This window comes from Bos indicus x Bos taurus, chromosome 15, assembly GCF_003369695.1.
Source record: "Bos indicus x Bos taurus breed Angus x Brahman F1 hybrid chromosome 15, Bos_hybrid_MaternalHap_v2.0, whole genome shotgun sequence".
NCBI classification, from domain to species: domain Eukaryota; kingdom Metazoa; phylum Chordata; class Mammalia; order Artiodactyla; family Bovidae; genus Bos; species Bos indicus x Bos taurus.
The window spans coordinates 40,392,446-40,416,822 of NC_040090.1; the positions used below are offsets into that span (position 1 = coordinate 40,392,446).

General features: G+C 43.6%; 1 protein-coding gene, 1 long non-coding RNA gene and 2 other non-coding genes across 4 annotated transcripts; 3 read left to right on the forward strand and 1 right to left on the reverse strand.

The window, feature by feature from the left end:
* Nucleotides 1–4,603: 4,603 nt before the first annotated feature.
* LOC113905646 lies at nucleotides 4,604–20,131 on the reverse strand. The gene is made up of 4 exons (XR_003514698.1): nucleotides 17,605–20,131; nucleotides 9,777–9,898; nucleotides 6,453–6,528; nucleotides 4,604–4,962 (listed from the first exon to the last, which is right to left on the reverse strand). It is a non-coding gene; the product is annotated as an uncharacterized LOC113905646 (long non-coding RNA).
* A 96-nt stretch (nucleotides 20,132–20,227) lies between these two features.
* RPL27A (ribosomal protein L27a) lies at nucleotides 20,228–23,062 on the forward strand. Its single transcript, XM_027563216.1, has 5 exons — nucleotides 20,228–20,314; nucleotides 20,711–20,774; nucleotides 21,199–21,274; nucleotides 21,859–22,033; nucleotides 22,886–23,062. Exons 1-5 carry the CDS (start codon nucleotides 20,312–20,314, stop codon nucleotides 23,012–23,014), a joined length of 447 nt encoding a protein of 148 aa, XP_027419017.1. The 5' UTR covers nucleotides 20,228–20,311; the 3' UTR covers nucleotides 23,015–23,062.
* Nucleotides 21,445–21,574, forward strand: LOC113906120. Its single transcript, XR_003514806.1, has one exon. It is a non-coding gene; the product is annotated as a small nucleolar RNA SNORA3/SNORA45 family (small nucleolar RNA).
* LOC113906067 lies at nucleotides 22,658–22,786 on the forward strand. Its single transcript, XR_003514762.1, has one exon. It is a non-coding gene; the product is annotated as a small nucleolar RNA SNORA3/SNORA45 family (small nucleolar RNA).
* Nucleotides 23,063–24,377: the final 1,315 nt, after the last annotated feature.

The following is a 24,377-nucleotide window of genomic DNA, read 5'->3' on the forward strand; positions in this document are numbered from 1 at the left end:
TTTCCTCTAATCATTCTTCTCAGTAAGCCTGAATGATTTTTCAAAAATACAGATTTGATTATATTCCACTGACCCCAAATCTTCAATGTCTCCATACTGTCTACCGAATAGCCTAAATTGGTTAAGATCCTTTTGTTTGGAAAGGAAATTTGGCCCTAAATTTCCTTTCCAAACAGAGTTCCTACTTCTCTCCTTCAAGTAATCCTATATATGTGCCAAACTCCCTTCTGCTCCTCCTGCTTTCCCCTCCCTACACCTCATCCTAACATAGTGTTAGCATGTTGCCTGTGATTCCCTTCCATATCTTTTGGCCCTGTCTGGCTCCTATGCTGCTGCTGCTGCTGCTAAGTCGCTTCACTCATGCCCAACTCTGTGCGACCCCATAGACGGCAGCCCACCAGGCTCCCCCGTCCCTGGGATTCTCCAGGCAAGAACACTGGAGTGGGTGGCCATTTCCTTCTCCAAGGTATGAAAGTGAAAAGTGAAAGTGAAGTCGCTCAGTCATGTCCGACTCTTAGTGACCCCATGGACTGCAGCCTACCAGGCTCCTCTGTCCATGGGATTTTTCAGGCAAGAGTACTGGAGTGGGGTGCCATTGCTTTCTCCAGCTCCTATGCAGCTATTTCTATTTGATGCCACCCACAGGTTCAAATTCACCCAATTTCCCCAAGCAGAGCCTAAAACAAGGGTCAGAAAACTAATTCATCTGTTTTTGTAAATAAACTTTTATTAGAACACAGTCATGCCCATTTATTTTTATATTGTCTATGACTGCTTTTGTGCTGCAGTGACAGAGTTGAGTAGTTGTAACAGAGCCTCTATGATGTGCAAAGCCCCAAATTATGTCCTGTCTATACAGAAAAGGTTTGCTGATCCCTGACCTAAAGCAACAGCTACCATGTTTCAGTCTCACCCTTTGGGGTTCAATTCCCATAATGGGGAACCTACTTATTCCAAAGCCAACTGCCATCCCTGTGTGCTCTAGTTCTGCTGGGTCACATTTCAGCTAGATCTTCATTTTGGGGGCTTCTGTGTTGGCTCAGATGGTAAAGAATTTGCCTGCAATGCAGGACACTGGGGTTCAATCCCTGGGTCAGGAAGATCCCCTGGAGAAGGGAATGGCTACCCACTCCAGTATTCTTGCCTGGAGAATCCATGGACAGAGGAGCCTGGTGGGCTACAGTCTTCTGGGGCCGCAGATAGATGGAGATGACTAAGCTAGCACTTTCACTTTGGGAGGATGTAACTTAACAAGGAAAGGGCATTTCAGAAGAGGGGGCACTATAAACAGAGGATAACAGATGATAAAGTGTGAGGCCCTGTGGGGAATGAATGCAAAGCCCATGCAGAAGAATGACAGATGAGGCTTTTTGAATAAAATTAGTGCGGGGTCAGATAGGGAAGAGCCTTAAAGGCCATGGCTAAGCTTCTGTTCTGGACTACAAGCAGTTAAGAGCCCTGTAGGTACTAGAAATAGGTACTAGAAACTCAGGCCCAGGATAGGAGAGAGTGGTCAGAGTCGAAGCCAGAGGATTTGGGAGCATAACCCACGGAGGCACTACGTGAAATAAGGTCAGGCAGGGGGATCCAGGGACTGTGAATCAGAGCTAGGTAGCAGATCTGAGCCAAGAGTCGGAACCTGCGTGTAAGAGCTAGGTGACAGATACAGGCTGGAGATGGATGAGCACACACTCCTAGGAACTGCCTGACTGTGAAATAAGGTTTTTGTGTCAAGAAAATACCCGTAGCAGAATGCAGAAAGTACGGGTATGATGAAACTGAGCTCATCTCACCGAGTGGCACCTCTATCTCTTTTCACTCCCTATCTCAAGAGTCAATCCAGGAACTGATGCACGAACACACTCTATGCAAGGCCACTGTCCCAATTTCCAACTGGGCCTGGACTGAGGAATGGTGGGGGAACCAAGGGCAGCACCCTACTCTAGGTCTGTGGTTCCTACTGTCCCTCAAGCCCAGACAAGCCCTAGATTGACAGTCAAGGGAGCTACCTGAATTTTTTTTCTTTGCTCTGTAAGTGACCGATTATGTGACAGCAGAATTCTAGAACTTTCTGGAATTCTGATGTCCCATGTACTCAATGAGGGGTTAGAGATACACTCTTATAGGTCTTTCCTGCTCTCCAGCCATCACAGCAGTCAACAATGACTGGTCTCTCTTAAATGAGAGAGTTCCAGCAGACAAGAGGCCTCTCCAAGACCCTGTCCATCAATCACATCTACCTTGAACTCCCTCTCTAGCTATAGCCTTCCAAGTAGTCCTGGCAGCAGAAATACATCCCCCAAAACACAGCCTGCCTCCTTCCTGTCACCAGGGGAATCGCTCTCCCAGTAACGGTACTGTTCTGAGGTACCAGTGCTACTCCCAGGGCCCTAGAGAGCCAATTAATGTGAGGAAAACTGTTCATGAACTAAAAAAAACTATCCTGCTGATAGGGCTCCAGCACTCCGGGTTCTGCACCTGCTGCACACGCGGCTCAGCAGCCTGCCTTCCACCTGGGAAGCTTGGGTCACTGCCCACACGAGACCCCACAACGGTTGCACACACTGTTCATCACCTGGAGTGAGCAAGCAGCAGTCATCTCACCTGCCAAGCTTCTGTTGCTGAGACCTCACCCCTCCCCTGACTCCCACCTCCCACTCTCACCCCAGGCCATTAGAGCCCCTCCAGCTCATTAAGATAAGTACCATTTCCCTCTCTGACTCTGAGGTTGTAGCATCTTGCATCAGGTCCCTCTCTTTGCATCTTCCCAAAGCCCCAAGGCCTGCCCATGAAGGGACAGAGCTTGCTCCCCCTTTCAGCATTTGCAGTGTTCAGGGGGTATGCTGTTACCTGTCACTAGCTTCAGGAAGCAGGAGGCTGTGGTGATTATTTGGTGTTCCTAGAGCTCTTCAAGTCCAGTCCCAGAGAATACCCAGGATCACCCAGTCAATTAGTGTCTAGACCAAGCTACAGGGCCCATGACTTCCAGACCAGGGTCTCTGTCCCTACCTAGACTGCATCTACCACATTGATACTGGGAAAAGTAAGATACCAAACAAGGAGAGACTGGAATCTAGACCTCAGAATCAAGGTCTCACATCTAGAATTTGTCTTTTATTAGATTTGAAGAGAAAGATTAATGTTCCTTTTACTTACACTGGGAAGGAAATATACACTTAATAGCCTTCCTCTCCTAAAATAACAAATATAATCATAAGTGTGTGTGTGTGTGTGTGTGGGTGCACACACACGTTAGTCACTCAGTTGTATCTGACTCTTTGTGGCCCCATAGACTGTATAGCCCACCAGCCTCCTCTGTCCATGGGGATTCTCCAGGCAAGAATCCTGAAGTGGATTGCCATCCTCCAGGGGATCTTCCTGACTTAGGGATTGAACCCAGGTCTCCTGCATTGCAGGTCTATTCTTTACCATCTGAGCCACCAAGGAGTCCCAGAACCATAGGAGCCCTGAAAATTTTGAAAACAGACCCAGCATATAGTAAAGAGTTTCAGGCATGCCAGCTTCCTTCAGAGCTTGCTACATTTATTTAAAGTATCACTTGGGGACTCAATGGCCAACTTTCCAGGTAGAATTTGATCTGGGACCATTTTCAAACAGATTTAAAAGCAAACAGTCCCAAGTAGATAGTCTCATTGGCTGAGTAGACCCATTTCCAATATCCAGCCTTCCCAGAACCCGCCACACCAGCCATCTCACAGCACAGTTGAGACAGTGTGTGCTCAGCATACTACTGCCTTTGCTTTGGTCCCCATCACTAGCTTTCAAAGACCTGGTCCCCCTGGTTTCCTCAGGGCCTAAGACCTGATGTAGATCCACTTCCTAGTGTGATGGAGTTGCTGGGGAGAATTTCAACTAGGCTGTGACTGCATTGATGGAAGATCTGTACCCAATATCTCAGGCTGCAGGATTGGGTCTTTCCTCAGATTCTCCCTTGAGTCTCTCCATTAGCGCAATAATTCCAGTGGGTGAGGAATCTCCCCCTGAGCAAAGCGCCACAGTGCAGATCACAAGCTCCAAAGGTGGATGAACCTGAGTTTGACTCGACCTGACCTGACACTTAGTAGTTATTCAGTTCAGTTCAGTTCAGTCGTTCAGTCGTGTCCGACTCTTGGAGACCCCATGAATCACAGCACGCCAGGCCTCCCTGTCCATCACCATCTCCTGGAGTTCACTCAAACTCACGTCCATCGAGTTGGTGATGCCATCCAGCCATCTCATCCTCTGTCGTCCCCTTCTCCTCCTGCCCCTAATCCCTCCCAGCATCAAGATCTTTTCCAATGAGTCAACTCTTCACATGAGGTGGCCAAAGTACTGGAGTTTCAGCTTTAGCATCATTCCTTCCAAAGAACACCCAGGGCTGATCTTCTTTAGAATGGACTGGTTGGATCTCCTTGCAGCCCAATGGACTCTCAAGAGTCTTCTCCAACACCACAGTTCAAAAGCATCAATTCTTCGGTGCTCAGCTTTCTTCACAGTCCAACTCTCACATCCATACATGACCACTGGAAAAACCATAGCCTTGACTAGATGGACCTTTGTTGGCAAAGTAATGTCTCTGCTTTTCAATATGCTATCTAGGTTGGTCATAACTTTTCTTCCAAGGAGTAAGCATCTTTTAATTTCATGGCTGCAGTCACCATCTACAGTGGTTTTGGAGCCCCAAAAAATAAAAGTCTGACACTGTTTCCCCATCTATTTCCCATGAAGTGATGGGACCAGATGCCATGATCTTTGTTTTCTGAATGTTGAGCTTTAAGCCAACTTTTTCACTCTCCTCTTTCACTTTCATCAAGAGGCTTTTTAGTTCCTCTTCACTTTCTGCCATAAGGGTGGTTATCATCTGCATATCTGAGGTTATTGATATTTCTCCTGGCAATCTTGATTCCAGCTTATGCTTCTTCCAGCCCATCCTTACATAATCACAATTCCCAGGTTTTTCATCTGTAAAATGGGGATAATACCTATGTTAGAGGGTTGCTGTGAAGTTTTCTAGAAAAGATAATACAGGCATAAATACTCCATATAGCCTCTGCCAACCAGAAGATGCTTGATAAACATGATCTGCACCTCACAACTTGAGGAATAGGAAGGGGCAGTGTCACAACTGGAAAAAGTTTTCCTTTCAGACAAGAGCCATGGATATTTTTGTGGACCCATTGCTTATCATCTGTTAAATAAGTATTCACTTAAGCCCTCAACCGGTGTCAGGTTCTGTGTTGGACGTGGCATTGCAGAGATGCAAGGCACAGTTCAGCTGAATGAGAAGATGCCCACTTCATGCCCTCCCCCTGTGCTGAGCCCCACTACAAACATGCAGGCCTGGGGAGGCTCCACTGAGGGATTAGAGTTGAAAATCAGCTGGTAAGACCCTGAGCTCAGGCATAGTCCTGCTTCCATTCAACACGGCAACTGCTTGGCTGTGCCCAACAACCAGGAGGAATAGATTTATGGAAATGGACTCATCCCCATGCCATGTGGCCCCGTGTGTCTGGAGGCGTTGAAGCTAAGGGCCTATTTAATTCTTCAGCCTCTGTCCATCTCCCCTGCTAACCCTCTACCTATTCCCATATGTGACATTTGAAAATCACAGATTGGCAGAAGTAGGATAAGCCTTTTAGCAAGTCTGTAATCCTACTCTGCTGGATAAAGTGGAGGTGCTAAAAGCTCTTTCCAAAGAATGAGACTCCCAAAGCCTGGCTTCTCAAATTAAGGATCAGAAATCTAAGTTCAGGTATTGGGTATCTCACTGGACTTGCCCGAACTAGGTGACATCTCTGCTTTTCATCAGTCAGCTCATTTGGGTGCCATTTGTTTAGTCCTTCAGAAAACATTTACTGAGCAACTGATATCCACCAGTCCTTGTGCACTGAGAACCTCCCAAAGTTATTGCTCCTTTGCCTAAACTAAAGAGTCTTTCCTTCACATTCCTACAACACTGTATTATTATCTGCCCTTCAATAGAATATGAGTTCCTTGAAGGCAAGGGCCTGGTCTTTTCATCTCAGTGCCCTAAATACCATAAGGCCTGGTACATGAAAGTCAGTAACTACCATATGAACCAACAAATAGCCCACAGCAGAGAATCCTAAAACCTCCAAGTAGCAGAGGAAGCTTATTCCACTCTGACCCACAAATGCAAATATGGAAGGTAACAACAGCCTGGCCAGACCATAGGACATACTAAATAATGAAGATGCAGCATATTCAAGAAATGGCCTGACTCCAAATCAAGCATATTCACATCTAACAGATTTTTCCACTTCAGTTTCACAAGTTCTAAATAATAGCATTTTTTTCACATTTCTTGGTCTCTTACTATATCCAAGGCATATAGTACAGAATGTTTTCTTTTCTGTTCTCACTTACTCTTCATAACAACCCTATAAATTAATTACAATTAGCATCTCCATTTTACAGGCAGGAAAACTTACCAAACTATGCAACTATTAAGTGGCAGGTAGATTAGGACTTGGGTCTTCCCAGGTGACTCAATGGTAAAGAATCCACCTGCCAATGTAGGAGACACAAGAGATGTGGGTTCGAAGATCCTCTGGAGAAAGAAATGACAACTCACTCCAGTACTCTTGCCTGGAAAATTCCATGGACAGAGAAGCCTGTCAGGTTGCAACCCATGGGGTCGCAAAAAGTGGGACACGATGGAGCAACTGAACACACACGCAGACTAGAACTCACACTAAGATGCCCAGATATACTGACACCAAAGCTTATATTTTCATTCTTCCTTGTACTTAGAATAACTTGGCAACAAACACCATGATTCTAATAATTGTCATTAGTATGAATTTAGTTTTGTAACTTTTGTTATTGCTGTTCAGTTGCTCGGTCATGTCCAACTCTTTGAAACCCCATGGACTGCATGCCAGGCTTCCCTGTCCTTCACCATCTCCTGAAGCTTGCTCAAACTCATGTCCATTGAGTTGGTGATGTGATCTATCTATCTCATCCTCTGTCATCCCCTTCTCCTCCTGTCTTCAATCTTTCCTAGCATCAGGGTTTTTTCTAATGAATCAGCACTTCTCATCAGGTGGCCAAAGTATTAGAGCATTCAGTTTCAGCATCAGTCCTTTCAATGAATATTCAAGGTTGATTTCCTTTAGGATTGACTGGTTTGATCTCCTTGCTGTCCAGGGACTCAAGAGTCTTCTTCAACACCACAGTTCAAAAGCATCAATTCTTCAGCACTCAGCCTTCTTTACAATCCAGCTCTTACATCCATACATGACTACTAGAAAAACCATAGCTTTGACTATACAGACCTTTGTCAGCAAAGTAATGTCTCTGCTTTTTAATAAGTTGTCTAGGTTTGTCATAGCTTTTCTTCCAAGGAGCAAGCATCTTTTAATTTCATGGCTGCAGTCACCATCTGCAGTGATTTTGGAGCCCAAGAAAATGAAGTCTGTCACTTGTTTCCACTGTTTCCCCATCTATTTGCCATGAACTGATGGGGCCAGATGCCATGATCTTAGTTTTTGAATGTTTCTGATTTTAGAGTCAAACAGTCTTGAGATATGTATAATTAGTTCATGGTAGAAATCTTAAGTGAGACCAAAGACCTAAACATGAGAGTTAAAACTATAAAGCTCTTGGAAGAAAACACAGGAGGGAAGTTTTATGACAATAATTTCCTGGGTATGACACCAAAAGCGCAGACGACAAAAGACAGCTACATGGGACTTTAAAATTTTAAACTTTCAATGTGTTGATAGCACACTGTCAACAAAACAAAAAGGCAACCCGTGGAAAGGGAGAAGATATTTGCAAGTCATTTATCTGATAAGGGTCTAGTGTCCAGAATATATAAAGCTGTCATACAACTCAACAAAATACTGATTTAAAAATGGGCAAAACTTGAAACTAACAACATTGTAAATCAGCTATGCTCCAATAAAATAATTAAATTTTTTAAAAAACACAAAACTGAAACTCTATATCATTAAACTATTCTCCATCCCCTCCTCCCTGCACCCTTGGCAATCCCCATACTATCTTTGTAAATTTAGCTACTTTACGTACGTCATGTAAGCAGAATCATAGAATATTTGTCTTTTTGTGACTGGCTTATTTAATATAATGTTCTTAAAGGTCATTCATGTTGTAGCATTTGTCAGAATTTCCTTCCTTATTAAGGCTGAATATTTCATTTCATGTAGATACCACATTTGTTTATCCATTCATCTGTCTAGGGACACGTAGGTTCCTTCCACATTTGGTTGTTGCAAAGAATGCTGCTATGAACACGGGCACAAAAATATCTCTTCTAGTCCCTGTTTTTAACTCCAGAAGTGGAATTGCTGGTAATTCTATTTTAAAATTTTTTGAGGAACCACAATACTGTTTTCCAAGGAATCTGCACCATCTTATATTCCCACCAACAGTGCACAGGATTGCAATTTCTCCACATCCTCACAAACACTTGTTATTTCTGTTCTTTATTTTAATAGCAGCCATGCTAAAAAATGTAAGGTCGTATCTCATCATGGTTTTGACTTGTATTTCTCTAAATATTAGTGATATTTGGAGAATGTCTATTCAAGTTCTTTGCCCATTTTTACATTGGTGAGTTGTACGAGCTCTTTACATATTCTGGATAATAATGCAACAGTGCTGGAACTTTTAAGACATATTTGATTCTCCATTTTTATAAATTTAACTTACTGTATTTCCAAGAGTTAAGTTCTTTAGAATGTTTATTTGCTAGACAATTGAATTATTTTTAAAAAAATTAATTTATAAAAGCAAATATTAGCTGTAAATATGTTCAAATATTAATGAAAGGTCCTTTTAAAGTGACTGTTAAATTTTCTATATTAATAAATAGAATAAGATTTGTAAGTTAAAATTAAAAGCTTAGGGGAGAACTAAGTTTAAGTGGTTAAGTTTAAAAATCACATATTAATTTAAAAAATCTAAGTAGACCATATCTTTTCTGTACTCCAAACTCTCAACAGAGAACTAACAGAGGTTAGGTAGCTTGTCCAAGGTTTAAAAATCTCAAAATTCAGATCTCAAAGTACCTGCAATGGTCTAATGCCTCAGATAACCTAGACCTGTGCTACAAATCACTTTTAAAATACTGCAGACAACAAAACAAACAAAAATGATGATGTTTTTAAATGCTGTGAACTGATTTGGCTTTTTCATCGCACAAGTTCATTCAGCAGACACTCAATGCACCAATGCAACATGCCTTGTTCTAGAATAATGAAATGAAGGGACCTGGCTGCTGTCTCCAAGGACTTCACAGTTCTCAATGAGATTGTCTCCTAGGAAACCTGACGTTCAGAAGAAAGGCACAAGCTCCTCCCTGCAGTAGGAGGGGGGTTCACCATAGATGGTGAATGGTTCATTAGTCAGTGCAAGTCTGTTCAAAATCTTTTCCTGACTGACCTGAGGGGCCCACCTATTCTTCCCCTGCTTCAGAAGTTTAGTGGGTCAGGACATATCCTCTCCTTCTGGGGAGGCAGCCAAACCCTGAATCAAACTCTCCAGGTTTCTTAGTCTGCCACCAATTTAAGGAAATCCCAACATGAAAAATCCTAGCCTACAAAACAGATCTATTAAGCAGCAAGAGGATTTGCTTTGTCTCACAGATTCCCTAAAGAGTTGCTTTCAGCAATGAGTATCCCATGGGCTTTTAAATTCTGATTCTTTCTACACCTGAAATTCAATTCCTATGAAATGGGAAAAGAGCTGTTTCAGAGATGGAGGTGAACCTCTGGTGCCTTTGTACTTACCATCTGGGACAGTCCCATTGAACCCCAGCAACGTGCTCTAGCTCCTGGATCAAGCACTGGAAGCAATTCTTACAGAGCAAATGCTAACAGGGTAGAAGCCAGGCACCAACACTGTGCAGGTCCTGTTGGCACAACGAGCAGATCAGTGTCGCCTCCATCTGTCTGCTTCTGTTTTTCTGGTGCATTAGTGACTGCCCCATAAAGCTCATGCCTGTATCTGTGCCCACACATGTGCCTGGAACTGGGGCTTTTCCATTAATATTCTCAAGTGTGAAGTAGCGTATAAAGCAAACCAAGCTCTACTCCCTATAAGTGTAGCACAAAGCAGAGTGATTTACTTCTTTGGGAAAAGGGCTGGAAAGGACACAAAAACCAAGGCCTCAGAAGTCCAGGCTATGTCTGTCCCTAGAACTGGAGGCTCACGTCCCGCAACGGGAACAGTCCGAACTCTCACTTGGGCCCGGATTTCTGCCGGGAAGGCAAAGCATGGAGGGGTCTGCTAGGTTGTGTGTGTCCTACAGGGTTGGTTTGCCTTCAAAAATGTCCCAGATACTTCTGTGCTTCTCTTATCAATGGACAAGCTTGATTCAACATTTCATTTTGGAAAAGAGAAGGAAATTTACTAAATGCCAACTTTATGCCAGGTGCTTTATATACTTTATCTCCATCCTCCCAATTACCCTTGGAAATAGGGACTGTATTTTAAAAAATGAAATAAAATCATCAGAGACAGGCTGAGGAAAATGAGGTTCAGAGAATTTGGCTCCTCATGAGTTCTATCAACTTTTGTAAATTAGTGTTTCATTCTGATGAGCTTTTTAAAGTATAAATACTCTGGGTCATCTATATATCCACCATGATGGGATTTTAGAGGCAGTGTTAAAAAGTTAGGATCTAGTTCATACCAGTATTACTTTGTCTCAGGATAATGAGAAGAAAAAGGAGCAGATAATATGTAAATGACGGATTCTCGCCACAGGAAGCCCAAATGAAATCACAGCGCATGATGATGAATGTTTCACAGAACCTAGAATACAGACAGTAGTGGGGAAACTGGACCACCATCATGTGGCACAAGTTTGCTAAACTTAGCCACAACAGGGTGCACCTCACTTAAGCTGAGGTGACAATTTTGCTTAGCAACACATCATGTGCAAATGATATTAATATTGTTAGTTTGTTTTGGTTTTTTTATCATTTATCAGCTGTTTTAGGTTTTGTAATTATATAAAAGCATAAAGAGTGCACCTAGTTTTATATTTGTACTTATTTGTAAAGAAACAAAACCAAAATTCATTTAATTCAAATTCAGAGCTCTGTAATTATGCAAATTTAAGAGAACTGTCACTTCAATTCCAGTCTTTGGGAGCCAAGCGCATTAAGGACAGAGGAGGCAGGAGGGGCCAGGCTTCTTGGGAGCCCAGCAAGATGCCACTAAATAAAGTAACGGACGGGCTTTTATCTTGAATTCATTCTGAGGCTCTAAGAGCAGTTACTTTCCAGAGCACAGCCACAGTAGCAACCCTGATGGAGGTGAGGACAATGTCTCTTAAAAGATTTAAATGTGGATAAGTTTATTTCGCTAGACTTTTGAGAATATCAAACCTTTTAGTCTTAGAACCACTTTACTTACTTTAAGTGTTGAGGACCCCAAAGAAATTTTACTTATGTGGTTATATCTACTGCCATTTACCATATTATAAGTTAAAAGTGAGATAATTTTAAAATATTAATTCATTAAAACACAATAAACCTATTACAAGTCAACATGAATAACATACTTTTCAGGAAAAAATACTTTCAAATAATAAATTTAGTGAGAAGAGTGACATTGTTTTTGCCTTTTTGCAAACCTCCTAATGTCTGGCTCAGCAGAAGACTTAATAGAAGCTGGCTTTTCCCACACCAGCTTCTTCAGTCAATCTATTACATGTTGTTTTGTTTACAGTATATGAAGAAAATCCAGCCTCAAACAGCTATACAGTTGGAAAAGATAGAAGTATTTTAATAGCCTTATTAGATAATTGTAGATAATCTTCTTTGATAGTACACCAAAATTTAACAAGTGGTAGTGAGTCAGGAGATAGATGGGCCCCAGGCTGGGCAGATGGAGTTCGTCTGCTGTGCACAGATACTCAAAAAGAGCAGGAGGGAGAAGCTAAGCCCTGCCCAATAAGACATAAAAGACCACCTATTCCTCATTCTTGAAGTCAAGGAGACCTTTCTGACTATACATACACAGGAAAGCTCCCTGGAGGTCAAAAGGGAGGGCATCAATTCATAGGAAGCGATGTCAAGCTACCCCATAGGCCTCTTCACTGGAATCCATCTTGGCTAAGACATGCACGTACACACATCAGAGGACACTGAGATAAGCTAAATATGGACTCAGAATAAGGCAGCGATGACTGGCCAAAGGAAATCCAGAAGAAATGCCTCATAAAAGTGATTTAAACTACCATGAGGGCAAGCTCTCTCTCTGAGCCCACTCATGTGTCTATCCACACGTACCCTTTTGCCTCCTAATAAACACTTTACTCGGAGAAGGCAATGGCAACTCACTCCAGTACTCTTGCCTGGAAATTCCCATGCACGGAGGAGCCTCATAGGCTGAAGTCCATGGGGTCACTAAGAGTTGGACACGACTGAGCAACTTCACTTTTCATTTTTCACTTTAATGCATTGGAGAAGGAAATGGCAAGCCACTCCAGTGTTCTTGCCTGGAGAATCCCAGGGACAGCGGAGCCTGGTGGGCTGCCGTCTATGGGGTCGCACAGAGTCAGACATGACTGAAGCGACTTAGCAGCAGCAACAAACACTTTACTTGCTTCACTACTTTCCATCTCTATATGGAAATTCATTTCTACACAACTGACTGGCTAGAACCTTATCACTGACCACTGGTCCCTGGTGGTCTAATGATAGGATTCAGTGATCTCACTGACGTAGCCTGACTTCAATCTCTGGCCAGGAATGGAAGTCCTGCTTCAAGCTACTGTAGGCAGAGGCTATCCAAGAGCAGTAGTTTCTTCAAGGTTGGTGGAAGCTGATACTCCATCAGTGAACTTTTCTTATTCTGTTATATTACCATCCACCGGTCTGCTTTAACACTTTGAAATACTCTTTAACCCAGGCATAATTTTTATAACACCAAGCACTGACTTGGAAAATACCGATTCAATGATTAATGCAAATATTCCAAATATTGACATATTTCATTACAGAAAAAAAGTCACTCTTTAATATCACCTCTAATTGCATCAGAAAATTCTGTAAATGTTATGAAGTTGTCAAATTCACAGAGGCAGCTATAACTTTACCAGAATTCTAATTTTTGCTTGCAAGCCCAAATTTTATCGTTGGCAACAAATAAAGTGTTTTCTTTCTTGAAGTGATAGGCTCTCTTCATTTTTAAAGAAAATATCTGCCAAATTCCCAAGCCTGAATAATCAGTTTGTCTGTCAGTTGTTCAAATAAAACTAGTGTTCTACAAAATAATAATAAAGCTAGTGCAGCATGCAAGTCAAATAGGGATACAACTACAGTTCCTCACTTTGATAAACAGCAGAAGTGCTTTATGCATACTTATTTCTTCACACAGAATATTAAAGAAACTTGTATTCAAGGATTGAATGTTAATAAACATGGACATTCTTCAGCGAAACTGGCTCTTCTCTTTTTATCATCTTTTCTTTTACAAGCAAATGCCTGGCTGTGAAGAATACACATACCAGCAGTTTTACACACCATCTTTGACTTTGGCTTTGGCACCATCAGTGCAAATGTCAACCCAGTAAAAAGGCCAAATAACATCTTAGTATTACTATGAAAATTGTTTCAACCTTGTGGAACCCCTGAAAGGGTCTCAGGGACCCCCTCCATGGGCCTTTAGACTACACTTTGAGAACAGTTGCAATAGACTCTGAATGACCATTCTGGGTATCTGAGGAAGTGGCATGGCTTTCCAAACCAGTGGGCACAACTCGGGGTAAGAATATAAAGTAGTAAGTATTTGATTTCTGTCTTAGAAGAGCAATTGAATTAACTCTGTGAGGGTAAGGTTAAATTAAAGGCACAGCAATGAGTCTCTGGTTTCCCAGGTGGCACAATAGTAAAGAATCCACCTGCCAATGCGGGAGACACAGTAGACATGAGTTCTACCCCTGGATCGTGAAGATCCCCTGAAGTACAAAATGGTATTTGTGCTTGCAGTATTCTTGCCTGGAAAATTCCATGGAGAGAGGAGCCTGGCGGGCTACAGTTTATGGGACTGCAAAGAGTCAGACATGACTGAGCATGCACATGCAATAAGTCTCTGATTTGAAGATAAGCAAGGGAAGGCCAAATGATCCCATTTCTATCCCCTTCTTCCTTTTCACAATTATTTAGCTCTTCTCTCTCCCCCCTATATTCCCTGACCTGGGAAAGTTAAGGGGCTTGCTTGGCAGAACGTACTTAAGCCAGGGGTAGCCAATTCAAATGCCTCCAGGGGTTAGTCATATAAACAGTAAAGAGCCTCACCTAAAAGAATGTGGGTCCAGTGTTGCCAAGTCTTAGTTTTTTCAAAACACCAGAAATCCAAATTTAAAAAAAAATTTTAAATGTTGGCAACCAACTAAATTAAAAAAAAATCATAACAGCATGAGTCAAACAAAGTATACCAGCCATCAGCTTATGACCTCCACTTTAAGTCATGAAGCGACTTGAACTAAATTAAAGTGAAAGATGGCAAGACAGAAGGGAAACCTCAGGTATGTTACCTTGCTTACAAACCATCTCCCTTAAGATCCCACTCCCAGAGGTGAGAGAAGGGAGAGATTAACCGGGTTTCTGTAACCTGGCCAAGGAATAACAAAGCAAGTCACTCTGTACCATACTGGGAGTTAGAATTTCAAAGATTGTTTGCATGGGTAGTACAGAACAAATTATCATCAAAATAGCATACATTTTAGGGGGGTAAATGGGAGGGAGAAACACCAAGTAAAGAGAGAGTGCCTACTCTATGCTAGACTGTGTTGAATCTGATACATTATTTATCTGTGTGCTTGCTCACTGCCTGTTTTAGGCACAGTCCTAGGGCAGGACTTTGTCTTTTGTGTTCACCATGGCGCCTTCCCCTCACTGCCTGGCACCCATACATAGTGTCTGAATACACAGCATGTGCCCAATAAGTATTTCTAAAATGAATGAATGAATCACGGTAGTTTTTCATTATACAGACAAGTAATCTAAGATTGAAAGAGAAAATGCTACTTGTTCAAAATCATTCAGCTAGTGAAAACAGGGGTAGGAAATGAACCAAAACTTTTGTGTTCTTTCCATGAATTTTATCATCTAAAATAAAACTCAAGAGCAATTGAATTCGTTGTGCTATTGGATGAACTGCCCTCGAAGATCCTGGCATTCTTCCCTTCACATTTTGCTATTCTGAGTTTAATGGCAGCAGGGTTTTCCATCCTAGCTTCCAACAAAGCTGTTAGGAATGCATTTGCCACACAGAACAATGAGATTTTTTTAAAAAAATCTATCCAACACAGAAAGGAAGGACTCTTAGTCCTTGAATTATATTTATTTTTACTTTGTAATAAAGAAAACCTTGTGTGGTCCTATGAATTTTCCCCTAAATGCCATATTGTGGGTGTATCAAAAACTACTGATAAAAGCAAAAACAAAATAAAACAAGCAAAAACTCTGAACCTGGTGTAGTTTAAACTGGAAACCACACGTGCTGATGGTGCATAAATTGGTACAATCCATTTGGAAAAAATATACATACATATAGCAACATAAAATGAATCATAAAAATGTTCATACCCTATAATACAGTAATCTCACTCCTGGGAATTTATCCTAGACAAGTTATTCAACAGAAGAAGAAAAAAGCCACACATACACCAGTGTTCATTGCATCATTTTCTTCAATAGCAAAGAACACAATGAGAACAATAAGAAAGGAAAAAAAAAAAAAAAACACGAGAAAATGGCTTAGTAAATTATAGTATGTGCTGAAGATAAACTACTAGCTGTTAAAAATAATAATCATGAATACTGGGTAGTGATACAGAAAAAATGTAATAGTATTAAACCAAAAACAGAATACAAAAAGATTTGTGTACCATGATCATCAGCTTTGCAGACAGCTATGTCTCCATGTGAATAACAACTGAAAGGTAATAATCAGACATGAAAACAGTATTGTAAGGTATTATAATTTGAGATGTTTGTACTTATATTTTTTCAAATTTTTCTTTCATGTATTGTCTTTTCTATGACATGTAAGTTTTAAAATTCTTTCTGAAGTAAATTCGGATCTGAGTTTTTCTCAAATTCTCACTTAGAAAAGACACCCTGACTCGTCCCATCTTAAATTAACAATCCTCTACTTGAAAAAGGAGAAAGAAATGAAAGTGAAGTCGCTCAGTGGTGTCCGACTCTTTGCAACCCCATGAACTGTATGTAGTCTGTCAGGCTCCTCTGCCCATGGAATTTTCCAGGCAAGGATATTGGAGTGGATTGCCATTTCCTTCTCCAGGGGATCTTCCCAACCCAGGAATCGAACCTGGGTCTCCTGCACTGCAGGCAGACTCTTTATCACCTGAGCCACCAGTGAAGCCCCACTTGAAAAAGGAGAGCAACATGTTTCCAAATGTACGACTCTGAAGATGGAGAGCAAGAAAGCAAGGCTGAATGCACCCAGGCTGTTGTTGCTGTCTGAAGAATCGCTGATGAAATCAGGAACCCAGAGAGGAAAGGAAGAGAAAGGGACCACCAGGGCCTTCTTCAGGCGGCAGTGTGTTCACAAGGCCACCTGGAGAGAGGGCTAAGGGAGGAGTAAGGAGGTCAGCACTGCAAATACCTGCCTCACCAGGCTGCTGCCCAGCACTGTCTCCCTTCTGCTCATTTCGCAGGCATTTTCTGAGGCCCTGACTCTCTGAGGAGAGTCCACATGTCTGAGATGTCACAGGCCATGCTCTACTTCAGAAGAGATGTCACAGAGAAAGAGGCCTCTCAGGGGTCATGTCCACGATCATGCCCCCTGTGCCTGGTGACATGAGGTCACCCAGTACCTCATGTCTAGCATCTACTTAACTTTGCATATACAGAATTTAGCTTTGTTAGCTCTCTCAGCAGAGAAGGCAACGGCACCCCACTCCAGTACTCTTGCTTGGAAAATCCCATGGACGGAAGAGCCTGTTAGGCTGCAATCCATGGGGTCGCTAAGAGTCAGACACGAATGAGCGACTTCACTTTCACTTTTCACTTTCATGCATTGGAGAAGGAAATGGACACCCACTCCAGTGTTCTTGCCTGGAGAATCCCAGGGACGGGGGAGCCTGGTGGGCTGCCGTCTATGGGGTCACACAGAGTCGGACATGACTGAAGTGACTTAGCATAGCATAGGATAGCTCTCTCAGAGCTGGCTGACCCAGGGAAACTGACCCACGCTGACAAACCCCACGGGAGCCTTATGTTAAAGTTACATGATTTCCTTGGAAAAAGAGGGAGCTGGCTAGAAAACCAAAAGCAGACAACTGTCCAGGGCACTCTCCCTACCCTGGAGATCAAACTATCAACAGGAAGAATGTCAGGTGAACACAGAACCCAACTTCAGTGCTGGACCGCTCAAGAAGGCCTTCCATTCAGATGGGTGGCCTGAGGGATAAGATGTAGCCCGTTTGTAACCAAGAAACCTGACACAACTGTCCAGAAGCAGTGTCCCACCAACCACTCTCCCTCCACGCCCTGGGCTATCTTGGTCCTTGCTCCAGTTCCTATTTACTAGATACCTGAAGGTAACCTTTCATTCCCCAAACTCTGCCCAGCTTACCTCCATTCACAGACCATCTTACCAAGGGTCGTTTACAGGCCACTTTTGATGTCAAATAGAGGATGATGTCTCTTATGCCTTGCCCCCAACTCTCAAGGCTCTTTCTGCTGGTACAGACAGTGTGTGAATAAGGATTGAAGGAGTGATGAAGACCATAATGTCGTGAGGTCAGAGGGAGTAATTACTGAGGTAAAAGCAGGAGATCCGAAGAAAAAAACCTAAGGCTAGGTCTAGGCTCTGATTAGCAGCTGCTCTGTAGCCTCTGACAAATCAGTCAATCTTCTGTGTCTCAACTCTCTCATTCATACAATGGGGCTAATAGAGCTGCCCACGCAGGCAGACAGACATATTTTGTAAACTGCAAGGTGTATTTGGCTATTCTTACTGTGGACTGGAATATTCTTGAAGCAGCAGAATGTAAGGTAGGACTTCAAGGTTGAAGAAACTTCAGGGCATCTGGTTAGGAAAAAGATAAGTACTCCAGGCATGAGAAATGACACTAGCACAGGAAAAAAGGTAGAAGGGCTGTACGAGGTTTGGCTGCAGCGAAAGCTTGTGTAGGGAAAAAGCTCAGGTTAGTCTGGAAAGGCAAGTGGGCGGTGTTCTGTAGCTAATAGGGCGTCTGTTCCAAACTTTTTTATGAAGTGAAGGGATGAGTCATTTTGGAAAGATTAACCTGACAGAGGTGTGAAGGCCGGAGGGATTGGAGGAGGTTTAGAATGCAGGCAGGGTGATCACAAGAGGGTGCTGAACTCCAGATAAGAGATATGATAAGGGTGTTAATGAAAGCTGTGCTTTTTAGCACAAAGGCTAAAAAAGGAAGCTAGGTATAGAAAAAACGACATGATGACAATGTATTAGAGGAAAAGAATGTTTGGGGACAATTTTCAAGTCTCCCTGACATCACTATATAGGTTGCCAAGGCTGCGCACCAAGATATAGAATAAGGAAGGCACCAGTGAGCTGGAAAAGAGTCAAGTCTTTGGATTTGTCTATCTAGTTTATCTTAGAATGGCTGAGACACTAACCAGAAATTAACCATAAGTGAATGACTGTGGAGCTCAGCAACAGAGATGTGAATTGAAGCCACTCAAGACGAGTTCACCCAAGAAGACTGTGTACTATGAAAACAGGGGGACAGGCAGAAGGCTGAAGAACACCAATATTTAAATGGTGGACAAAGTTAGAAGAACCTGAAGGGAAGACGGAGGAAGGCAAGAGATGAGCTAGAAAAAGAAGTCAAATGGGTAAAGTAAAACGGAAAAACAAGTGATATGAGGAAGGGGCCATTCAGTTTGGTGTTTGGTGAATTGATGACATTGGTAAGAGCAATTTCATTGAAATAATGGGGCTGAGAGCCAGATGGCAGTGGACTGAACAATGAATGGGAAGCTAGCATTAACAGGATTTGTTGACTATTCTTTTGGGGAGCCTGCCTGAAAAGGAAAGAGGAGAGGTAATAAACAGAAACAGGGAGAATTTAGGATACTTTAGCTAAACTATATTTTAGCTGAAGGGAACAAGGAACAGAAAATTCGCACACACAGCCCACACTAGAGTTAACTGAGGAAGGTGATCCTGAACACAGGTTAAGACTTAAAACGGGAAGTCGCCTCTTCCACTTTAATCTACAAAGGGAGGTGAGGGCAGGTGCATTCATTCAGTTAAGGACCATTTGTTGAACGTGTACTTCCTGCCGGGAGCTAGGAGTGCTTGGGTAAAAGAAAACAATCCTCCAGCCTTTAAGGAATTTGGTATGGTAGGAAAGATAAATATGGACTAACAAGTAGAAGAGTTTTGTGGTAGATTTTAAGGTAGCACAGTGGGGAGAAGTAAGCAACAATAACTGAATGAGTCAGAGAAGTTCTACAAGAGAAGACTCTTGCACAGTCCAGATCGAGGAGCGGTTCTCTGGTCCAGAAGACGAGGTCATGAGCATGCCAAGCAGGTTCCAGGGAAAATTAAAATGGACGAGTAGATTTACAGTCTGGAGAACAAAGGACCCCAAAGCAACCTGGTGTAGAGGTCCCTAAAAGGAGTTTGTTTAAAGTGAAATGCCCAGGACAATGGCACAAGGAGAAAAGAACACCTTGAGCCCACTCAAGAGTGTGGGCCGAGCAACTCCCAGAGGGTGGTAGAGACATCTACGAAGACTTGAAAGGGTGCAGACAGAGAGACCGGGTGGGCACACTGAGGGTCAAACAGTCCCTCAATGCAGCCAAGGGACACGCAAGCAACCGCTACCGCCCGGGCCAAGACGACCTCGCTGTGTTCTTACACAGCGAGAAGCGCGGGGTCGCTGAGGTATGGGGCTGTTGGTGAAGAGCTGAGAAACACGGTGGTCCCGGCGGATTCCGGGGCCTTGGCGCTGGGAAAAAAGCCAGGCCCAACAGAGCCACAACCGAATGCACCTTAGGGCGCCAAACCCCGCCTTCCGAGACAGAGAGCCTCTGAGCGCGAGCTCCCGCGGGACATCACAGAAACGATACCCCGCCCACTGCAGCCTCCGGAACAGCCCTGTAATTAACAGGGAGCCCACAGGAAAAGGAAAACGCCAAGACCCGAAGTCGCGCGAGACCCGCGACGCCAAAGAGGCCCCGCCCGCGACCCTGCCTCCCAGACAGGAAGTGAGGCGATAACTCCGCCCCCGTGCTCGGTAGATCGCGAGACTTCGCGGAGGCATTCCTCTTTCGTTTAGGCCGCCGACATGGTAGGTGGTTCCTGAGGATGGTCCGCGTAGTTGTAGTCTCAACCCGCGAGCTTTACTCACCAAGCACCCCAGCCACCTACTCCCGAGCTTGCCCTGGTCTTCCAAGGCTGCGTATGGCCAGCCGCGGGGCGGAGTGGCCGGCATGGGCCCGGAGCAGGGCGGAGAAACTAGGGCCGCGTGTTCATCCAGGAGCTTAGATTCTCGAGACACGCGGGCCGGGGCGCCCGGGATCTTCCCTGATGAGGCCGCACGGCTTCAGGCGTGGCTGTAACCTCAGTTTTGCTGACGGCGCCACAGGGCAAACCCCTTTGCTTGTGGGTCCCTCAAAGACTGGCAAGCTTTGCCCCCTGCCCCGCTTCCCTTCGGCTTTCTCACTAAGTACCTTCTCCCATACAGCCATCCAGACTAAGGAAGACCCGGAAACTTAGGGGCCACGTGAGCCACGGCCACGGCCGCATCGGTAAGTGCTGTTTCCCCGTTCTGGTCGGCCTTGGACTATACCTGCCGGCTGCTTGGTTGTCAGTAGCTAGCTAAGTGAAGTGGGTTTGTCAGAGCTCATGCGGTCGAGTTGGATTGAACTGGATCATTAGATGTTGGCTTTTTATTTGAGAATCGTCTGTGCTTCGGTTGTAGAGAATTTCACATGAGTTGGGGGGTTGGAAATGGAACGAGACCCAGTATTGAATCGGTTGAAGGCATGAAGTACTGTGTTAGTGTTACGTGGAACTCTGCAAAGTGATATTTATCCCAAGAGTCTTGAAGGAGCAACATTGCTGGAAGAGATATAAAGCCAAGGCCCAGAAGTATGGGGAAATGCTTTTGCTACAATAGTATTGACGGGCTGGAGAAGGCTATTTTAGCCATGTAGCTATGTGTTCCTGCAGGCAAACACCGGAAACACCCGGGAGGCAGAGGTAATGCTGGTGGCATGCATCATCACAGGATCAACTTCGACAAATAGTGAGTGGTTTTCTCACTGTCCTTTTACTGACAATACTAGCTTGGGATTTAGGGGTAGAGGGTAGTTAAGAACGTCTTCAGCGGGAAGCAAGTCTCACTACTCACGAACCTTGTCTGTTGCTGGTTTTTCTCTAGTTTATGTTTGATGTGAACTGAACTTGTCATCACTTGTCGAGGCTAGAGTCACGCTTGGGTATCCACTGTTGCCTTAGTGTGCTAGAGTCCTCGAAGAGTAACTGCTGACCTTATTCACTGGCTGTGGCCCTTATGGCATAGTCAGTCACCAGGTTAGTGACATGCATCAGATTGACTTACACAACCTTTAGATCTATTTATGCGGACAACTTAGCGGGGTGGTATTAAAACTACTTGTTTAGGAGTCCGGTGTGATAGGAGGGTGTAGAAGCTCTCAAGTGACCTGAATTCTAGTCTTAAGATTTGTTTTACTCGACAAGTGGAGTTCTGCTAGGTTGCTCTTCTGCACAGGTGAACAGTGTACACTGTCATGGAGGGCGAGGGACTGAAGATGGTAAGCATAGCTCAGTTGGAGTGAGGTAATGAAAATGGTTGCCTTGTTTTCCCAGTCACCCAGGATACTTTGGGAAAGTTGGTATGAGGCATTACCACTTAAAGAGGAACCAGAGTTTCTGCCCGACTGTCAACCTTGATAAATTGTGGACCTTGGTTAGTGAGCAGACACGAGTAAATGCTGCCAAGAACAAGACAGGAGCTGCTCCTATCATTGATGTGGTGCGATCAGTAAGTGACTATTTTTGCCTTTTATGTGCCTTTCAAAATAATGGATAATACACACCCGGCTACCTACTAGACAGTTCATTCAGTAGAACTTCCACGGGTAGGTCACTGAACAGAACTGAACTCTTGTTCAGTTGTGATCATGTAAAACCTTTGAAGAGTGATACTTTACTCCCATTCATTTACTTCATTTTTCACTTGAATTTTTAACTGATCAGATATCTCATTCCAACTGTCAATACCCTGCTTTCTCATCTGAACTTAAGTAGTGATTTACTTTAGCTGGCTCTGGTCTGTTTTACACAAGACTATAATGAGGCACAGCCCTTCACCCTTTATGTTCTAATAAAATACAATCCTAATATGTTCAGTCAGAGATCCCTCCCTGCACCCCAAAAAGGCATTTTTGTATATTATTAGGAGTCTGGTCCTTGTGTTCCTTACCCTCCATGGATATGGAGGTAGAACCCAGAGGAGACTTTCAGGAAAGTTAAAATCCCCTTTCTCAGCCTGTTCTTTGAGCAGTTCTGATGACCCTGGTTTCTTGGAACATGATTGGAAATGTGATTTTTTTCCTTTTTTGCTTATCAAGTGGTAATTGAATAGGAAAGGGGGGTTTGAGCTCTGCCTGAGACTAGAGTCACATCCCGACAGCTTTTGTCCTGGTGTGCTAGAGTACTTGGATAGAACCTGCTGGTCTTGATTCACTGGCGAGGGCAGTTGGTGCCTCCGTGAGTGCCCAGATCAGAAACATGCCTTCCCTGGATCCTAGATGGAGTGGATTGACAAGAATCTTTCTTTATACTCTTGGTGACTGCTGTGGTGCATTATAAACTCTTTTCTCTGTTCTTCTAGGGTTACTACAAAGTTCTGGGGAAAGGAAAGCTCCCAAAGCAGCCTGTCATCGTGAAGGCCAAATTCTTCAGCAGAAGAGCTGAGGAGAAGATTAAGGGTGTAGGTGGGGCTTGTGTCCTGGTGGCTTGAAGCCACATGCTGGGAAATTGATTAAATGTTAAGTGCTTTTCTCTTCTGGTTTGAGTGTAGGTTCTTTGGCATTTCTACCTCCCTACCTGTACAGAAACCCACCTAATGGATTCTAGAATAAGGGTATTAGGACCTGGGTTCCTCTGCCAACTCCCCTCAAAGTACAAAGAGGTAACACCAGCACTTACAGGCCTTGGCTGGTTACATAATTTGAGCCTTCTCACTCAGTGAGGATACCTGTTGATGAGGAAACTTTATCTGATTGTTGAAAGGTCTCTTAGAATTGTATGTTCTGAATTTACAGTGAGTGGGAGAATGTGCCCTTAACTGTTCCTTGGAGCTCAGGAAGCAGAAACTCAGTTTTGATGTGGAACCTTTACATACAAGATCTCTGGGTCACATTGGAAACATGGGACAGTAATAGAGTGGTTTGTGTGTGTGCTCAGTCGTGTCCCACATTTAGTGATCCCATGGACTGTGGCCCTCCTCTGTCCGTGGAATTTTCCAGGCAAGAATACTGGAGTGGGTTGCCGGTTCTACTCCAGGAGATCTTTACAACCCAGGGAAGTTACTCATGTCTCTTGCATTGGCAGGTGGATTCTTTACCACTGTACCACCTGGGAACCCCATCCATGGTTTGGATTCTAGAAATCAGTTGTCAGAACTCAAGGATCCTTGTGCATAGGAATCTGAATGTTTAAAGAGATACATCATGAAATGCTAATGATTTTCCTTGTAGTTTGAAGTGTATCTTATAGATAAATTAGGGGGATGCTAAAGGGCTTCCCTGGTGGCTCAGACAATCTGACTGCAATATAGGAGACCAGGTTTGATCCCTGGGTTGGGAAGATCCCCTGTTGGAGGAAATGGCACTTCACTCCAGTATCTTCTCTGGAGAATCCCACGAACAGAGGAGCCTGGCGGGCTACAGCCATAGGGTCACAAAGAATCAGACACGCCTCAGCAACTAACACTTAAGACCAGAAACCAGAATCAGGTTTTCTAGAGTTTGTATCTCCTGCAAAACCAAGATGACCAATGCTTGTGTGCTGACAGGACCCTCTTAATATTATCGTACGTTATAATTTGCTATAGTTTATCACAAGATTTTGAAGGTGTTTTTGACCCATCATAAAACTTGTGGGGTAGAAACGTGACCAAAAGAATAGTTAGGATGGCACTTAAGCTTACTAAAACTGTACTTACAGGTTTAGTCTGGTACAGGGTTGTTTCTTTATTGCTCTGTGGGGTCATAAATGGGCTGGGAACCATGACTTTCTGTGAGACTAGTGTGTTGTGACAGCCTTTACAGGATATTGGGCATGATCAAGTGTAAAGAAGCACAGTGGAGGAAATGTGATTG